The sequence below is a fragment of the Pinus tabuliformis genome, chromosome 3_2 (assembly GCF_031772625.1).
Source record: "Pinus tabuliformis cultivar Carrire ecotype Pingquan chromosome 3_2, CPIR1, whole genome shotgun sequence".
Taxonomy (NCBI): Eukaryota; Viridiplantae; Streptophyta; class Pinopsida; order Pinales; family Pinaceae; genus Pinus; species Pinus tabuliformis.
Window position 1 is genome coordinate 949,987,621 of NC_142302.1, and position 17,041 is coordinate 950,004,661.

The window sequence follows — 17,041 nt, forward strand, 5'->3', positions numbered from 1 at the left end:
AAGTGGACCCGAGGTTAGGTCAAGGGGGGAGAGTTTGGAAACCAATGATATGCTTGACCTAATCCGGAGAGAGGATGGGATCAAAGAATGAATTTTCAACACAAGACAAAGTGAGGATCCCAATGAGGCCTTTAGGCCTAAGGAAACCCAAGGCAAAATTGATCTTGAGGCTAGGGCTTGAAGTATCTCACAATCCCACTGTCAGAATTTCTTCAAAATTGGAGGGTGCCTAGGAGAAACTCCAACGCAAAGGATGCCAAGAGATTGAACTTTTCCAGTGGGTGGTTTGCAAGATAAATGATGTCCTAAGAGACCTATAGGGCTAGAACTAGAAAAGAGAAGGAGAGAGAAGGAAATAATTTTGAAGTGATCACCTTATGGTGGACTAATGCCTAGTCCTTTGGGGAGATTTTGGAGTCAAGAGTAATTATGAATATGGACATCAAATTTTCTATGTCAAGGAGGCCTCAAAGACAACTTCGAATAGCATTAGGGCAGCAATAAAAGAAACTTCAAGAGATTTATACTTCGTTTTGCAAAATAGATGGCTTATCAAGATGAATTTCAGTGAAGAAGCATCTCTAGGAACATTCTTTCATAATACATGGCACATACATGAAGCATCACTATCTAGAAACCGAATTTCCACAACTTCGCATAAATAGATGCAGTAAATTAGCCCTAATATAGTGAAATCCTAGCAACAATGTATGTGACAAAATAGAAAGAGAAAATAGCATTAAAATGTACTTACATGTATTAAGAGTATATCCAACCATCAAAACTTTGCCAATCAAGAAGCCCCAAGACAAGAGAAAATAATCCAAACATCAAAATTCATTCCATGCTCCAAAAATTCGTCCTCCAAGAAGGATAGTGAAGTTCTCTAAAGAGATACAAGTCCAAAACCAAGTGATGATGCTAAAATGAAATCACATCACTTGTATTTATACACTTCTAAAGAGTTCGATTTAGCTAATTAGGCCTACTTTAGCCCTTAGAATAAAATAATGTGCAAGATAACTAACTTTTAGGGACAAGCCCACCAAACTAGCTCATAAACAAAATAATAAGCCTCTCAAGAGGTCGAATGAACAATAATACATGTTGTTGGGCCTTAGATGAGGTCTAATGAAGTCCATAGGTGCCATGATGTGAAATAGGACTCCCAAAAGTAGTGGACAAGGTGTTGGCCCCTTATTCTCCAAATAGTAAACTTGTAATTCTCCCAATGGGTGTAGGGGCACACAAGTGTCCTCATGGGTCTCCAAATAGATTGAAGATGCATGTAGACCATCTGCCAGGGCTCAAATGATAGTATAAGTGATGCCACATCATCATACATGTCCTAGGTCATCTGCCAAGTGAATTGTATAATTGTGGGGCCATCTGGGCATGGTGAACTAAGTGCATCTTCTTTGTCTAATAGGTGAATCTCGAGCAATCTCTGAACGTCTTTGGGGAGCCATGGAATGTTGTCTACTATTGTGGAGGCCCATGGCTCTCTACACACACCCTACATGTGCCAATGTAGCCCTCTGGAGGGTTAGGACCCCGTATAGAGAGACCAAACCCAAAATGGAGACCATCTGCAATCTTGTATAAGATCCAATGTGTCACCATGCCTTCCAGTACAACAAGTCATTTAAAGAAATTGAATTAAGGAGCTTACAAACCATGGACAACAGGTGGGTACTTCATAATGGAATGCCCTTCTATAGTGGGTTTTGCCATGTGCAATGTCTTCAAGCTCCAAAGGGGGGTTAACCAAGTACCCTATTAGGTGGTTTCTACCTTTAAAGGGGACAATATGTCCAAGGTACATCCTTCAAATGGTGGTGGCAAGTGAAAAAGTGATGGACGGAGTAGAGAGTGAAAGGGGCAAATCCTAGGCCACATGTTGGGGCACAAGGGTAGTTAATGTAGGGAATCCCACACTTGGGTATATAATGTATAGGAGGGAGAAATCATGATACATGAGTTACCCCGGCCTTGATTTTTCCACCCTTCTTCATATGCCTTTTTCCTTTTATGATTTTTCTTTGATTAATTGCTTGAGGCTCAAGGGATGAGAGCATGATGTGTAAGGTATAACAGTGGATACCCCCCTTCAGGATAGGGCAGTTCATTTCCCACTAGGGGTTGGGATAATCCTGGATTCCTGAATGATAAAGGAGGCTCATCTAGGGCCTATAGGAACCAAGGTGATGGCCATGCGAATAGAGTAGAGCTCATGCATTGCCTTTTGCCCACGTGCTAAATGTGTTTGTCACTGCCATCTTTTGCATCTTGTGGTACATTTTCTTGTTGAACGTGGCCAATTATGGTTTTACTTTTATTTTTAGCTACATCAACCTTCGAGACATCATTTCAAGGCCCGACCCAAGGTGTGGACAAGGGGGAAGGGGAGGCTAACCCTATGTGGACCCAAGTGGGAAAAATGATGAATGGGGTTATAATGAATGGAAGGGGAATGATGTATGTGGATGAGGGAATAGGACCACACAACCAAAATCAGGGTTTCCCATGTAGTACCACCCTAAAACCCAAAGGTCAGTAAAGGAGATCCCACAGGACTAGGTTCCAAGGGTAACATCCAAAAGAAGTCTAGGGGACAAGAGCACGAACCTAGCCCACTCTTTCCATCAAATCCCCCCATTAATCCATGCCTAGAAGTTTCCGTGATAAGTAAACTACAATACTCAATTACCAAATGACAAGGCATACCTTTAGGTTTGCAAGGCACCTTCAAACATATTATCATAATAGATGGGTGAGGGACCACATGGTTAGCTCAGGTGGCGAAGAAATGGCACAACGAGCTAGTTGGTGGGTGCAAGGGGTTGCCGGCTAAGGACCATCTTGGAGAAAAAAAAAATCCTAGGGATATCACCCACAAAATGGTGGGTAAGAGGACTAAGATGGACTAAAGCTTTCAGCCACTCTAGGTACCATTAGGCTTGCTTGCTAACCATCAACCCAAGGAACTAGGTGCATAATGCAAGGTCAAAGCTCTATGACCAACGCCACCCTCCCTACTTCAGTAACTAGCCATCAACACACAAGCCAGCCAGATGTCTTCCCAGGCAATGTGTATTACACACAAAGCCTCAACACTCTTCATTTATTCAAATCGGTAACAACAAATCTCACCCGATCAAACAGTTCAGTAATAACAAATCTCTCTCGATCAAACATATCAGTAACAACAAGCATGAAAAACATGCTTCCAAAACTCCGAGAGATTTACCTGTACAAACACAACCCCAATCAGCAATAATCTTTCAAGTACACATAAGTAAACACAAACCTTCAGGGTATTCAAACATCTTCATGTTGCTCCACAATTTATCACAGTAGGACTTAGAGACTTTCCAAACGAATATTGATAGAAGATTTCTCAACCATACAACTCCGTTTCCTACTTCACATGTAGCAACATATTTTACAGCAGCACCTCAATATTCATTCTCCAATTTCTTCTTCAAGGTATCATCCTTTCTTTTATCCAGGCTCCCATTTAGAGAGATCAACTACTCTCTATGACATCGGAGAATCTTTCATAGCTTCAATCCTTCTTATTAGTGTTATCTTGATCATCATCATTCATATAACATCATCATGCTTTCCAATCAAGTCAACTTTACTTACAAATATCTTCAACATCTTGAAGATTGTGCACCTACACAACTTAAACAGCAAGTACGAACAAATACATAGAAGCATGAAGTTAACTATATCAAAATCATACATTAGACTTTGGACATCAAATAGCTAAACTTGTTAGGTTCATAATCAGCAAGAGACACATACATCTATACTTCAGCTTCTTGCTAGGGTTTTGGTATAAACCCTAGATCACAACATTAAAGTAACTTAATCAAGATATCAGTCTCATTCTATCTAGGGCTTCAATATTTCCTTCAGAGATATGACAGACTCTATTATAATATATTGCAAATGCGAGAAGCAATTCAAACAAGTGCAATTCCATCTAACATCTTTAGAATTCATATATTAGATTTCTACTAAGAGTTAATGCAAACCCTAAATTCCATCTTTGAGATACTTAGCCTTAGATATCAACAATCAAAATCAAGCATAGCACAATCTAAGGTTTCAATAATATGACCAACCTTTTGTAAACCCTAGATTTCATCATCACATTTGAAACAATATCATCATATCCTAGAATATCAAACTTCTACTAGGGTTTTAGTTACAAACCCTAGAACAATGAGCATCAACAATTAGGTTAGTAGTAGCACATATACATATCTAGGATTTCATAATCATGCACAAGCATATCATAACAACATATACCAGGCAAACCCAAGACACAAATATCTAAGCATTAAAGTTAGACATATAATAATTTGAATTAGGCTAGGGTTTCGATCAGGGAGACAAAAATACACCTAGGGTTTCATTCCTAGGAGCTTACTCTAGATATTGCAAGATTTTTGCTCATAAACTCTAATTTAACAAAACCTCTAAAGGTCTAGGATTTCAATACATAGATATTACCATCCAACCCTAAAAGGTTGGTGTTTTCATAACAATGACATCATCAAAACCCCAAACATCAAAAGAATAGTATTTTATAGGTTTCATCAATAACCCTAAGTAGATTAGGGTTTTCACATAAGCATTGACATACCCTTAGGTTAGGGTTTTACAGAGAAACTTTTTAGGGTTCCACAAAATAATGAATGATTTAATGTGGGTAGATTTAATCTAATGATTAATCACCCAAATAAGAATCTTTATGATTCAAAGGTCCTAGAGATAACACTTGTTAGTAATGTAAAGCAAATTTATTAAAAGGAATGAATATACCTTTATTACGAAGGGAACAAAGCTTATGGTCTAAGACATACCTTTGAGTTGTTTCTTAACAAACCTTGTAGGACATCAATTCGAGTAGAACTTCTATCATGCTTTGTCTTGTGAGGTCTTCGCCATAAACCTTGAGCATTCAGCAAGCCTTTCCTAAACAAGGAAAATATGAAAGGAAATGCTATTAGCATCTAATACAAACACATCTAGATATGAGATGGAAATCAAATATACAAGGATAATACAATGAGTAAGATACTTATCTTTGGAAAAATGGTGAGGGTTCCCTCTCAATCCAATCTCGAGGGATACCTATAACTTTATCAAAACAATTCAAAAATGTTTTTCCAAAGTATGTTAAACCTATAAATACTAGAAATCAAAGCATATAGGAAAACAATTCAAAACTTAGAGTAGAGGACTTAGTAGTGTAAATCCCTTATTTCTGATTCTTCGGTCTTATTCTTCTTTGGAGATCCTTCTTTGGCAACATTTGCTTGATCCCTGTTTCTCTTTTCATTCCTAGGATTTTCAAGACAAACATTTCTATAGTGACCCATCTTGTGACAATTGTAGCATTCTATCTTGGATAGGTCTACCTTCCTCTTAAGCCCTTTAGACTTCTTGAAGGTTCCTTTGTTCTTGTGATGAGCGGAATAGACATTTGAAATTTTCTCCTCTTCATTCTTTGTTTTTTACTAAAGAAATTATGACTTCTTCTTGACTACATGCATTCCATAATTGCTCGAATGTAGGAGTTTCCTTCCAACTATTGTTCCCTTAAGCAAAGGCACTCCAAGAGGGTGGAAATCCCAGAAGTGCAGCATCACGAGCTCTTTTTCAGGTACTATCTCATCTATTTCTTGGAGATCATCTCTAATTCTAGCTATACTTACAAAGAAGGAAGCCACAATGTCATCTCAGTCATCTTCATGGTTCTTAGATCATTCTTAAGACTTGCAACTTGACCAAGATTCTTCATTTTGAACAACTTGGATAAGGCCTCATACATCTCTTGAGTGGAATCTATGTTGGAGATATATGGGATGAGGTTATCCTTTATTCCATCTACCATTAGGCTCATGGCTAATACTAACTCTCTAAACTTTTCTTTTTCTTCATCACTTGATTCCTTTGTAGGCTTCTTCACTTTTCCTTTGACTAGATCCAAGACTATTCTTTTCGAGGATGAGATCTATCGTCTTCTTCCATGCCCTGTAATTAAATGCTCCTTCTAATTTGTTTTCTCCCTTTATTGAGTTGGACATGGTTCTTGAAAATAGTAGGTTTTTCTCCTTATATGATCCCCTTTGGTGACCCTTATTCAATCTTCTTACAACTCCTTATTCTCCTTTCAATAGATCTTCAAGCTGCCTTTTTCTTCCTTCACCTTAGCTTTGATACCATGTTGGAAAATCAAGAAGGCAGAAAGATTTTCCTTACACTGATAATTACTTGTGATAGGCTTATGTTCTTATTAACTTTCTTGTGTTATTACCAAAATCATAACACGAAGATCAAAGACACTAGATGTAGGCGAACAGGCAGGGCAAAACCCCTATCTAAGGGAAAACTCGGTCAATTGTTAGTTTTTGTAGCATCAGATGTGTTCTAACCACGAAATTTTGTGGAGATGCTAGAATACATGAGATCTCCAAAACCCAGAAATCGTTTTTGGAAATTCCGCATAAAAGTGTCTCAATTAGATTATTAGCCGATTTTTAAATATTTCTGAAGTCTAAACTTAGGGAATATGGTTAATTAATCAGTATTAATTGAGATAAGACGTGAATCATCTGGAAACTCACACTGATCGATTTGGAAATGATCCTAGCCATTGATTAAGTTTTAATCTTGGTCATTGGTGCTCCAACAGTGGATTATAAAAGAAAGTCAATGTGGTGATGGAGATCATCTAGTGCAGATACTCAGTTGCCCAGGCAGTACGATTTTCTCAGTAGCAGCAGCTCAGCAAAGAAGATAGAACCATAGGGTCAGTAGTAGCAAGTGGAAGGGGAGAGAAGTAGTATTTCGGGAGGAAGTTTTTCAGTTCCCGGAATAGTTGAAGGAAGGAAGGCTGAAATCTTGAGAGGGTCAGCATATGCACTATGCAAAGGGTGACGCAAGCATCTTAGCGAAGAAGCTAGGGAAGCTATTTCGAAGGCAAAAAATAGCTACCATGGGGTGAGAGAAAATTCTCACAATATTTTTGCCAGTATTTTCTTCAGATTAGATTGCCAGCAAGGCATCTAAATTATTCTACTCAGAATTGTTATTGAACATTAATAATAAAACCCTCATCTGTTGCATCGGTTTCCCAAGTTGGGTTTTTCTAGGGACAATTGTCCAAAAATAAGTGTCAAATTTATTGTGTGCGCTAGAATTTCTCAGTTTCCACTATTTTATTTTCTATGGTATTTTTATGGTGAAACTTGCAGCAGTGATTTTATTCGTTATTTGTCGTAGCAAATAAACTACATTATTAATTTTGAGTTAGAAGAATAATTTCCAGTAGCTACAATAGATAAAATTTCACATGGTATCAGAGCTCAATTTATCAACCAAGAAGCTCAGAAGCAGAGAAAGGAATTTCGTTGTTCATAGGTAGCAGTAGATCGAAATTACCAGAGAAACTGCACAGAGCCCAGAACAAGCAGTTCGAGTTGTTAGGGCAATGGTTTGATTTTTCAGTTGAAAGGAGGCAAGAAAATCGAATTGCCCAAATTAGTGATTCCAGCAATGAGAGGGAGAAGTTGCAACTCAGATTTTCGCTAAGCAGAATCCTAGTTGGACACAAAGAGTTTTTGCTGCAGGCTGTAGAGCAGAATCTGCATCGAGAGGAATAGAGGAATCGCACGCTAAATTTGTTCAAGTATAGCCATAGACAGAAGTAACATTTAGGAGACTTCAGATTTGTCTTCTAGATTGGAAGACGAATTTGCTTGTTTTGCAGGATCAGCTTCACAAGGAGTAGACAGTGGAGCTTCAACTCACATGACTGGGGTTGGAGAATATTTCTCTAGCTACAAAGAGGAGCAGATGGATTTCTAGACTACTATGGGAAACAAAACAAAGTGTACTCCAGTAGGGAGAGGTACCATAGATTTTCAAGGGGAGTCAGGAGCAAGCACCAGCGCTTCAGATGTATTGCATGTGCCAGGATTGGGTATGAACTTGATTTCAGTATCCCAGTTATAGGATAAAGGGTATGATATTCACGTTGTGGGGAAGAAAGTGTATGTCAAACACCTGTGCTGGAAAAAGGTAAGACGAGTTGGAGTTCGAAGTAACAAATTGTACCAATTACAAATTGATTCTCCAATGGCATTGTTACGCAGTAGTAGTTGTAGTGGTAAGGAGCTAAATGAATTATGGCACAAGAGAATGGGACATCTACACCATGGAGCACTCGGGATGCTCAAAGAAAGCATAACAGGGATTCCTGAACTTGGAAGTAAACACGATGATGTGTGCAGAGGGTGTGTACGTGGGAAGTATGCTAAGGTGGCATTTCCAAGAAGTGACAGCAGAGTTGATGGCATGTTAGGACTTATACACTCAGATATTTGTGGCCCGATGTCCACTAGAGCTCTCAGCGGTGCTGAATATTTCGTCACCTTTATTGATGATCATTCCAGGAAAACCTGGATCTACTTCTTGAAGACCAAAGATGAGGTCTTCAATCGTTTCAGAGAGTTTAAAGCTCTCGTACAGAATGTGACAGGGAAGAAGATTAAGGTGCTTCGCTCAGATAATGGTGGAGAATATATTGATAAAGACTTCACAGATTTTTGTGCGAAGGAAGGCATCAAGAGAGAATGGACAACTCCATATAATCCACAGTAGAATGGTGTAGCGGAGTGGAAAAACAGAACCATTGTTGGAGTTACAAAGGCTATGTTATATGACCAGGATCTACCCAAATTTCTGTGGGCAGAAGCATGTAACACGGTAGTGTATATTCAGAACAGGACTCCTCATAGAGCATTGGGGAAGAAAATGCCAGGAGTCTTCACAAGGAAGAAGCCAGAAGTCAACCACCTCAGAATTTTTGGCAGCGTTGCTTATTGTCACGTGCCAGAGGATAAAAGGACCAAACTGGATCAGACTACAGAGAAGGGGTTTTTCGTTGGGTACAGCGAAACCTCAAAGGCATTCAGAATCTACATTCCTAGCAGTAGGAAGATAGTAAGGCAAGATGTGATGTTCATGGAGAAACGAGCTTTTAGGAGGTCTCCTAAGAAGTCTGCAGGTGATCAGAATCAATCAGCAGAAGCTCCTTTAGTCCAGCAGTAGGGGCAGCCAGTGGGACAAGCAGGGGAACAGTCACAAGGGTCAAGTACTGTGACTAGTACCAGTATTTCCTCAGGTGCAGGAAATCTGAGGAGTTCTTAGTAAATGGAGCAGCAGAGACAAGATGAGGAAGAGCTAGCAGAACCTCCCACGACTAGTGGTCGAGCCAGCAGAGAGGTTAAGAGATGTAGAGGAGTTTATTGGAACTCCTAAGACGAGCAAGAGACAACGCAGACAACCTAACAGGTACCAAGCATTGGTAGCTCAGGTTGCAGAACCTTCCATCTTTCAGGAGGTCACACAACATCAGGTGTGGATAGATGCCATGGTAGAAGAGTATAGCTCTATCATGACAAATGATGTTTGGGAGGTAGTGCCCAGGCTAGAAGACAAATTTGTTGTAGATTCAAGGTGGATCTATAAGACAAATATGCGGCAGACAACAGTGTGGAAAAGTACAAGGCTAGGTTTGTGGAAAAGGGGTATGCACAAAAGGAAGGGATAGATTATGAGGAAACCTTCGCCACAGTTTCTAGATACACTTCTATCTAGTCAATTATATCTCTAGCAACTCAGATGGGATGGTAGATTCACCAGATGGACGTCAACACAGTCTTATTGTACAGAGTGATAGAGGAGGAAGTGTACATAGAACAACCAGAGGACTTTGAGACTCAAGAGAGGCGCACGCATGTGTGCAAATTGAAGAAGGCTCTATATGGGCTCAAGCAAGCTCCTAGGGCATGGTATGGTAGAATTGACACCTACTTGCAACAGATGGGATTTTTCAAGAGTGACGCAGATCCCAACCTTTACTATTTGATGGTAGAGGATGAGCCCCTCATTCTAGTTTTGTATGTGGATGATCTATTCTTGATAGGATCATCAGGGCTCATAGAGGATTGCAAGAGGAACCTGGCAGCAGAATTTGACATGAAGGATTTGGGGTTGATGCACTATTTTCTAGGATTGGAGGTGTGGCAGAAGGATGGGGAGATCTTCCTTGGGAAAGGAAGATACGCTACAGATATTCTGAAGAGGTTCAAAATGTAGGATTGCAGACCCATGTCTACACCCATGATTACCAACTGGAAGAAGATAGATGCATCAAATGACAAGGATGTCGACCCCACCTTGTATAAACAGCTCATTGGGTCTCTCATGTATCTGGTCAACACCAAGCCAGATATTTGCTTCGCAATCAATACCCTTAGTCAGTTCATGGTGGAACCCAAAAGTGTACATTGGGCAGCAGCAAGGCATATTCTGAGGTACATTTGCAGCACAGTCGAGTATGGGTTGAAATATACTCGAGAGGATGATGTTAGACTTTTTGGGTACACAGATGTAGATTGGGTAGGCAGTTCAGTGGACAAGAAAAGTATCTCCGGGCATCAGGGATGGTTTCATGGTGTAGCAGGAAACAAAGTTAGTAGCACTGAGCTCTGCAGAAGCAGAGTATATGGTAGCCAGTACAGCTATGTGCGAAGCTATATGGTTGCGGAAGCTACTAGTAAGCTTTTTCAGGCAGAGGATGGAGGCGACCCGTGTCTATTGTGATAATAAGAGTTGCATAAAGCTCTCTAAAAATCTAGTGTTTCATGACAGGTCGAAGCACATCAATATTCGATGTCACTTCATCAGAGATTGTGTACAACGAGGAGCAGTCTAGCTACAGTCTGTTCCCACAGAAGAGTAGGTTGTAGATATACTCACAAAAGCTCTAGGGAGAGCTAAGTTCGTCTATTTCAGAGAACAGATGGGTATGTGGAGAACCCGTTTTAGTAGCAGGGACGAGCTATTTTGGATGTTGCAGATGTTGCAATTGCAACAGCAATAGATGAGAGGGAGTTGCAGTGCAGATGCAATGTTGGCAGCAATATAGCAGGGTCAATAGTAGCACAGATGCAACATATATCAGAGTTGCGCAGTAGTTGGTGGGCAGCAGCAACCAAACATCAGCAGTGTAACAGGAGATGATGCAGAGACAGAGTGTTGCTACAGGAAGCAGCAACGCTAGAACACATTCCTCACTAAGAGGGAGTGTTAGTTTTTGTAGCATCGGATGTGTTCTAGCCACGAAATTTTGTGGAGAGGCTAGAATACATGAGATCTCCAAAACCTATAAATTGTTTCTGGAAATTCCACCTAGAAGTGTCTCAATTAGATTATTAACCAATTTTTAAATATTTCCTTACTCTAAACTTAGGGAATATAGTTAATTAATCAATATTAATTTAGATAAGGCGTGAATCATCTAGAAACTCACACGGATCGACCCAAAAATGATCCTAGTCATTGATTAAGTTTTAATCTTGGTCGTTGGTGCTCCAACAGTGGATTATAAAAAAAAGTCAATGTGGTGATGGAGATCATCCAGTGCAGATACTCAGTTGCCTAGGCAGTTCGATCTTCTCAGTAACAATAGCTCAGTAGAGAAGATAGAGCTAGAGGGTGAGTAGCAGGTGGAAGAGGAGAGCAATAGTATTCCAGGAGGAAGTTTTTCATTTCTCGGAAAAGTCGAAGGAAGGAAGGTTGAAATCTTCAGAGGGTCAGCGTATGCACTGCAGAGAGGGTGACACAAGCATCTCAGAGCAAAGGCTGGGGAAGCTATTTTGGAGGCAGAAAATAGCTATGGGGTGAGAAAAAATTCTCACAATATTTTTGCTAGTGTTTTCTTCAGATTAGATTACCAGCTGGGCATCTAAATTATTGTACTCAGAATTGCTGCTGAACATTAATAATAAAACCCTCATCTTCTGCACTGGTTTTCCCAAGTTGGGTTTTTCCGGGAACAATTGTCCAAAAAAAACTGTGTCAAATTTATTGTGTGTGTGCTGGAATTTCTCAGTTTCTAGTATTTTATTTTCCGTAATATTTTTATGGTGAAAATTGTACTAGTGATTTTATTCGTTATTTGTCGTAGCAAATGAATTGCATTATTAATTTTTAGTTAGAAGAATAATTTCCAGTAGTTGCAATAGATAAAATTTCACATCAACAACTCTTCTTTCAATATGCTCACGAGATAATCCAAGACTCTTTGACCTAGGCACAAACTTCCTCCAATCATCAAGTCAGCCCTTCCCTTTTGCAGATGATATCCTTCCAGCAACAACTTCGTCCTAGAACTTTGATCTTGCAGCAACAGAACTTCAACCTAGTAGCAGCAGCACTTCAACCTTGAAGTTGCAGTAGAATCTTGACCTTGAAGCAACAACACTTCAACCTAAAAGCAACAGCAGAACTTTGACCTAGAAGCAACAGAAAACTTTGGCCTTGATGCAGCAGCAGAGACTTCGACCTTCCAGCGGTAGCCCAATAAATTCACATGTGTGGGAGATAGATTCCCCAGAAACTTTGATTTTGCATTTCTTCTCCTCCTCTTGCAATTTCGTACCCTTCTGCTTGTATATCGAACTTGTATGTGATGATCTTCAAATGAATCGATTTGCACTTTATTTATAGCCTCTTCTGTGGATCGAATTACCTTGATGTAGGTCGACTTGATCAATTGAGGGTCGATTTGGTGTGAAGGTGACAAATGACTTATTTTACTCAATAAAAATTCTTCGTACATGATTCAAAAGCTCAAGAAGGGTCTTATAAAATGGATAATGACTCTAATTACTCAATATAAAACCGAGAAGTCCTCAATGGGGACCTTGACCTATAATATGATGACCCAAACATGAAACGTGTGCTTTAATAAGTCATAATAACAATAATAATAATAATAAATTCTTTCTTTTGATAAATACATTTCATTATGACTCAAATACAATTATGAAGAGGGAACCTAGTTACATTCTTCAACACATATGTCACTTTCCAATCCTTCATACTATTGCAGAGGCTTCTCTTATTGTTCTTTGATGCTCTTATCACATATAGCAGGACAGATGGGGGTCACCTGAGATAGTTGGGTGAGACACAGTGCATTGTGGACAGGATTATGACTTCACAGTTGATGCATATGGTCGGAGCGCAAGTTGAGAAATACAAGATTAGGGATGGCGTGAACCACTGCAGAGGCAACGTATGTTTCGCCCCTGAGTACACACTTAGGGAGATGATCAGGAGAGAGTTGCATGACACACCTTTGGCAGGACATTTCGAGACATTGTACAATCATGGGGCACAGTGGATGGTAGGCCTCCTTTACAGGAAGGCGACAGGGCACCAGGCAATAATTGGGTACATCACCAAGAGACGGGATAACATAGTTCGTTGTGTGATTAGGCAGGAGTAGGGCAGTTTAGCATGCACTAGATTGAGTCATGATACATGGTGTTCGTTTATTGGTTGCATATAGGGACTAGTGATGAGGCATGGATGGGCACCAACAGTTAGCAGTACTTCGCCGCAACAGTCAATGATAATCAGAATGGCACAGAGACAACATGGCAATTCCCTTTTGAGATTAGCATGGGACCTGGGCATTACAGGTCTCGACAACTCAGCTACCATTATGGATGAGTTGGTCTTTACAAGGGAATATCACTCAAATCTTCCATTGGACTTCAATTTGGCAGAGGGTGTTTCACTTCTCAGTGATTCATTGTGAGTATCAGAGGTGGTAGTGTTTAGTTCCTATAGGCGAGGACCCTTTTTAGCAGGTTTTGGACAATACTTTCAGGAATTCACTCATGAGGTGCATGGGATTGGTTTTCCGGTAGAGTAGCTTCTTGAGCAGTTGGTCGGAATTTCATATTTTTGAGACGCTCTACTTTTTGGAAGTATGCAGAGGGCCTCTAGTGTTTATTCCTTGTTGGGGAGTGAGTGGAGCAAGAGATGCTTCATGATGATTAGGATGGTTTGGGACCTTATATTCACATGGATCAGCTTGTGAAGAGGCAACATGCGATGGCATTACTTTAGGGCAAGCTATTTTGGGGAGGGGAGATTGTAATGTCCCCAAATATTGGATTACCTAGTAAGGTTGTTGGGAGGGTTTTCCAGAGCTTGTGCCAGCTGGATCATAGGAGCAGGATTACTCCATTGGTGGGCCTGTAGGGTTTTAGAGGAGTTTTATGGGTCTGATTGGGATCACTTACCATATTTCGTCATTGGGATCAATTTTGCAAGGTTTTCTCTTGGTTCCGTTGCATTTCGACGATTTTCGTAAACTGGCGTTATGAATAGGTATTTTTAATTAATTATGCTTAAGGTGTTGTTTCGGGTTGATTACCTTGAGAAACGCCTTAGCGTAATAGCTCATTGGAATCGGGGCGAAGAGATCTGCAGTTTAGAATGATAAAAAGGGGCTTTGGGTGACCGGTGTGACCACAGAGACAAATTAAGCATTTTCCGGCATTAAAAGTGACTTTAATTATTTTATAAAAGTCACTTTATTAAATAAAGAAAGGAAAAGTGCTTTTAAATTTTTATTTTGGAGGAAAAGATAAGTGAGTTATAAAAAAAAGAAATGAAGGTGTCTCTCCTCATTCATTTGTGCATTTGAGTTTTTGGAGAATGAGCTCTTGGAGAGAGTTTGAAGGAGAAGCTTAGGGTTTTGGGACCCTAGCTGCCATAGCAGACTTCAGTGTTGAAACTAGACACCCTGGTTTGGATTTGAAAGTGAAATCACTCCGATTTCATTGTTGAGCTTCAATGGAGAACAACATTTTCAAAGAATACTGAGGTACCCAAGTGTTATCAGTTGATTTTATGAACTTACTGGGTATTTTCTATCTTATTCTTTCAAGTTGAAGAAGACCCATCTGAGCATCAAATATCCTAGCCATTTGGGAATCGATTTGTAGAGAAGCAAGTGATAAAAAGTATGGGCTACATTCCCTACAGTGGCTGGCTTCATGGATCAAGATTCGAACAAAGAAGAAGGCCCGACTCCTTGTAAGTGAACCTGGTCAAATTTCTTCAGATTTCTGGGTCGAATCCCTTGGTGTGAAGATGGCATATCATCATACAGTTCCCTGGACAATTTTTGGAGTTGAATGAAATCAAATTACTTTGTTTTGGGGCCGAAATCTGTCTAATCAGTTTTGAGCGTGAGAATATTGACTGAGGCCAAATCCTGAGCAATAAAGGGTGAGTGTATTGTTGTATGAGGGACGCATTAATTGGCTGTGGTTCACTGTTTATTTCAGTCTGTTTGTGGTTATTATTTTAAGCCTGGAAACTTTGTATCTCCTTACCTGAGTGTGTCACATTGCTTTGGGAGCTGCATTGGTCATAAGCTAGTGGGAATAACATTTCAAGTGGCATCGTATTAGTGGTTGCTTGCTGGTCTGGTCGTGTGGCAGCACTAAAAGTTTGAAGCAGTGACAGCGTGGAGAGTTTTTGGGTTATTGAGAGCTGGTATAAAGTGTTGGGCCTGCATATTATCTCCTTGCATCATATTCCTCAAAGCCAAGTACAAGACTGTCATTTCAGAGGGATTATAACTGTTGTTTGTATCTTTATTAATGGCTGTCATCAAATATCAGGTTCCATATTTCTGATTCCTTCACAGTATTCATATTTTCAATGATAAAATTATTCTGTGGGTTATATTATCACATATCAGCAGTGTTTTGAATTTCTGAGTTGTTATAGTGAATGTATGCTTGTTTTTGGAAAGTTGGTTGGTGCACATAAGTGATGAATGCATTGTTTAAACAAACGAAAATCAAAGGAACACCTACAGCAGAGGGTAAACAACATGTTTGAAGAAATTTATCACTGAACATTCGAGCCCACACTCAGAAATTTTCAATAAAAATCAGCAATGCTATAGTTTGGCATATCTATAACATTTATTGAAAGATATAAATCATTATTATGTTCTATGAATGCATTGATAAATTGGGTCTTTTCGGCCCCCGTTACTGGTTGAAAAAATGTTACTAAGGATTAGGCCAAGCTTATTTGTCTTATATATTAGGCATAATTCATTGGAGAAACGTTGTGTACACACTTGCATGTGTTTATGTTAGTAGAAAATGACACTTTATATGAAGACAAATAAATCGATGATTACCATATTAATGTATTAATCAATTCCTTGTGTATAGGAGCTTCAAGGGTTGGCAACGAAGCGTGCTCTCTCAGTTTTTGTCACAGGAGAACATACCAATTGGCAAACCTAATGACTTTTTGTAATCATGTTCATTTAACTCCAAAGGCATTCACCTTATATTCAGATAAATGTATGATTGGATACAATTTGAACTTTCTAAAATGATACTTGGACTATAATGAAGGAAGGTGATTTATTTGCATTAGCAAAGTGCTACCAGTGCTTTCTTGTTTCAATTCATATCTATCACATTATATTTATTCGAGAAATTATGCAATGAACTTTTTTATTATAGTAATTTTACATTTTATCTCCATGATTGCCATTATGATTTTTTTGAAAGTGTTCCGAGGAAAAGCGTGCCTCAAGGGAATGCACTTCATAGTGCAAACTCCATTTGGTTGTGTTACATTGCACTGCACTATATCTACTTGTAACAAATATCCTCTAAAAGAAGTCATTTTTTTGTCTTATTCACCTTCATTTTAATACCCTATGAAACAAATGTGTTTATCATGGATTTAATTTATGAAATTTGAAACCAAATCACACGGTTGATTCTAAGTTCAAAACTTCCTTTTAATACAACTAATCCACATTTGAAGAGTAGAGAATCTTAGACATGAGCTTATTTTGAAGAATAAACAAGTTGAATTGCCATACATTTTATGGACTCAAAGGGTTCATAACTATACTCGCACACAAGTTGTAGAGTTTCAGGACACACAATTGCACACAAAAAATATACGAGTATATACTTAACAATTGGACAATAAGACTTCTTACATAATGGTGAAAAGTATATACTTAACAATTGGACAATAAGACTTCTTACATAATGGTGAAAAGTATATACTTAACAATTGGACAATAAAACTCCTTACATAA

At 39.2% G+C, this 17,041-nt stretch overlaps 1 protein-coding gene across 2 annotated transcripts in view; it reads left to right on the forward strand.

Moving 5' to 3' along the window:
- GEK1 (D-aminoacyl-tRNA deacylase) overlaps nucleotides 1–16,465 on the forward strand; it is a 443,933-nt gene extending 427,468 nt beyond the window's left edge. For both annotated transcript variants that reach the window (XM_089417245.1, XM_089417246.1), the window contains exon 9: nucleotides 16,149–16,465. In XM_089417245.1, coding sequence (XP_089273371.1) covers nucleotides 16,149–16,318 — 170 coding nt within the window. In that variant the 3' untranslated portion in view covers nucleotides 16,319–16,465. The remainder of the gene's footprint in view (nucleotides 1–16,148) is intronic.
- The last annotated feature ends 576 nt before the right edge of the window (nucleotides 16,466–17,041 follow it).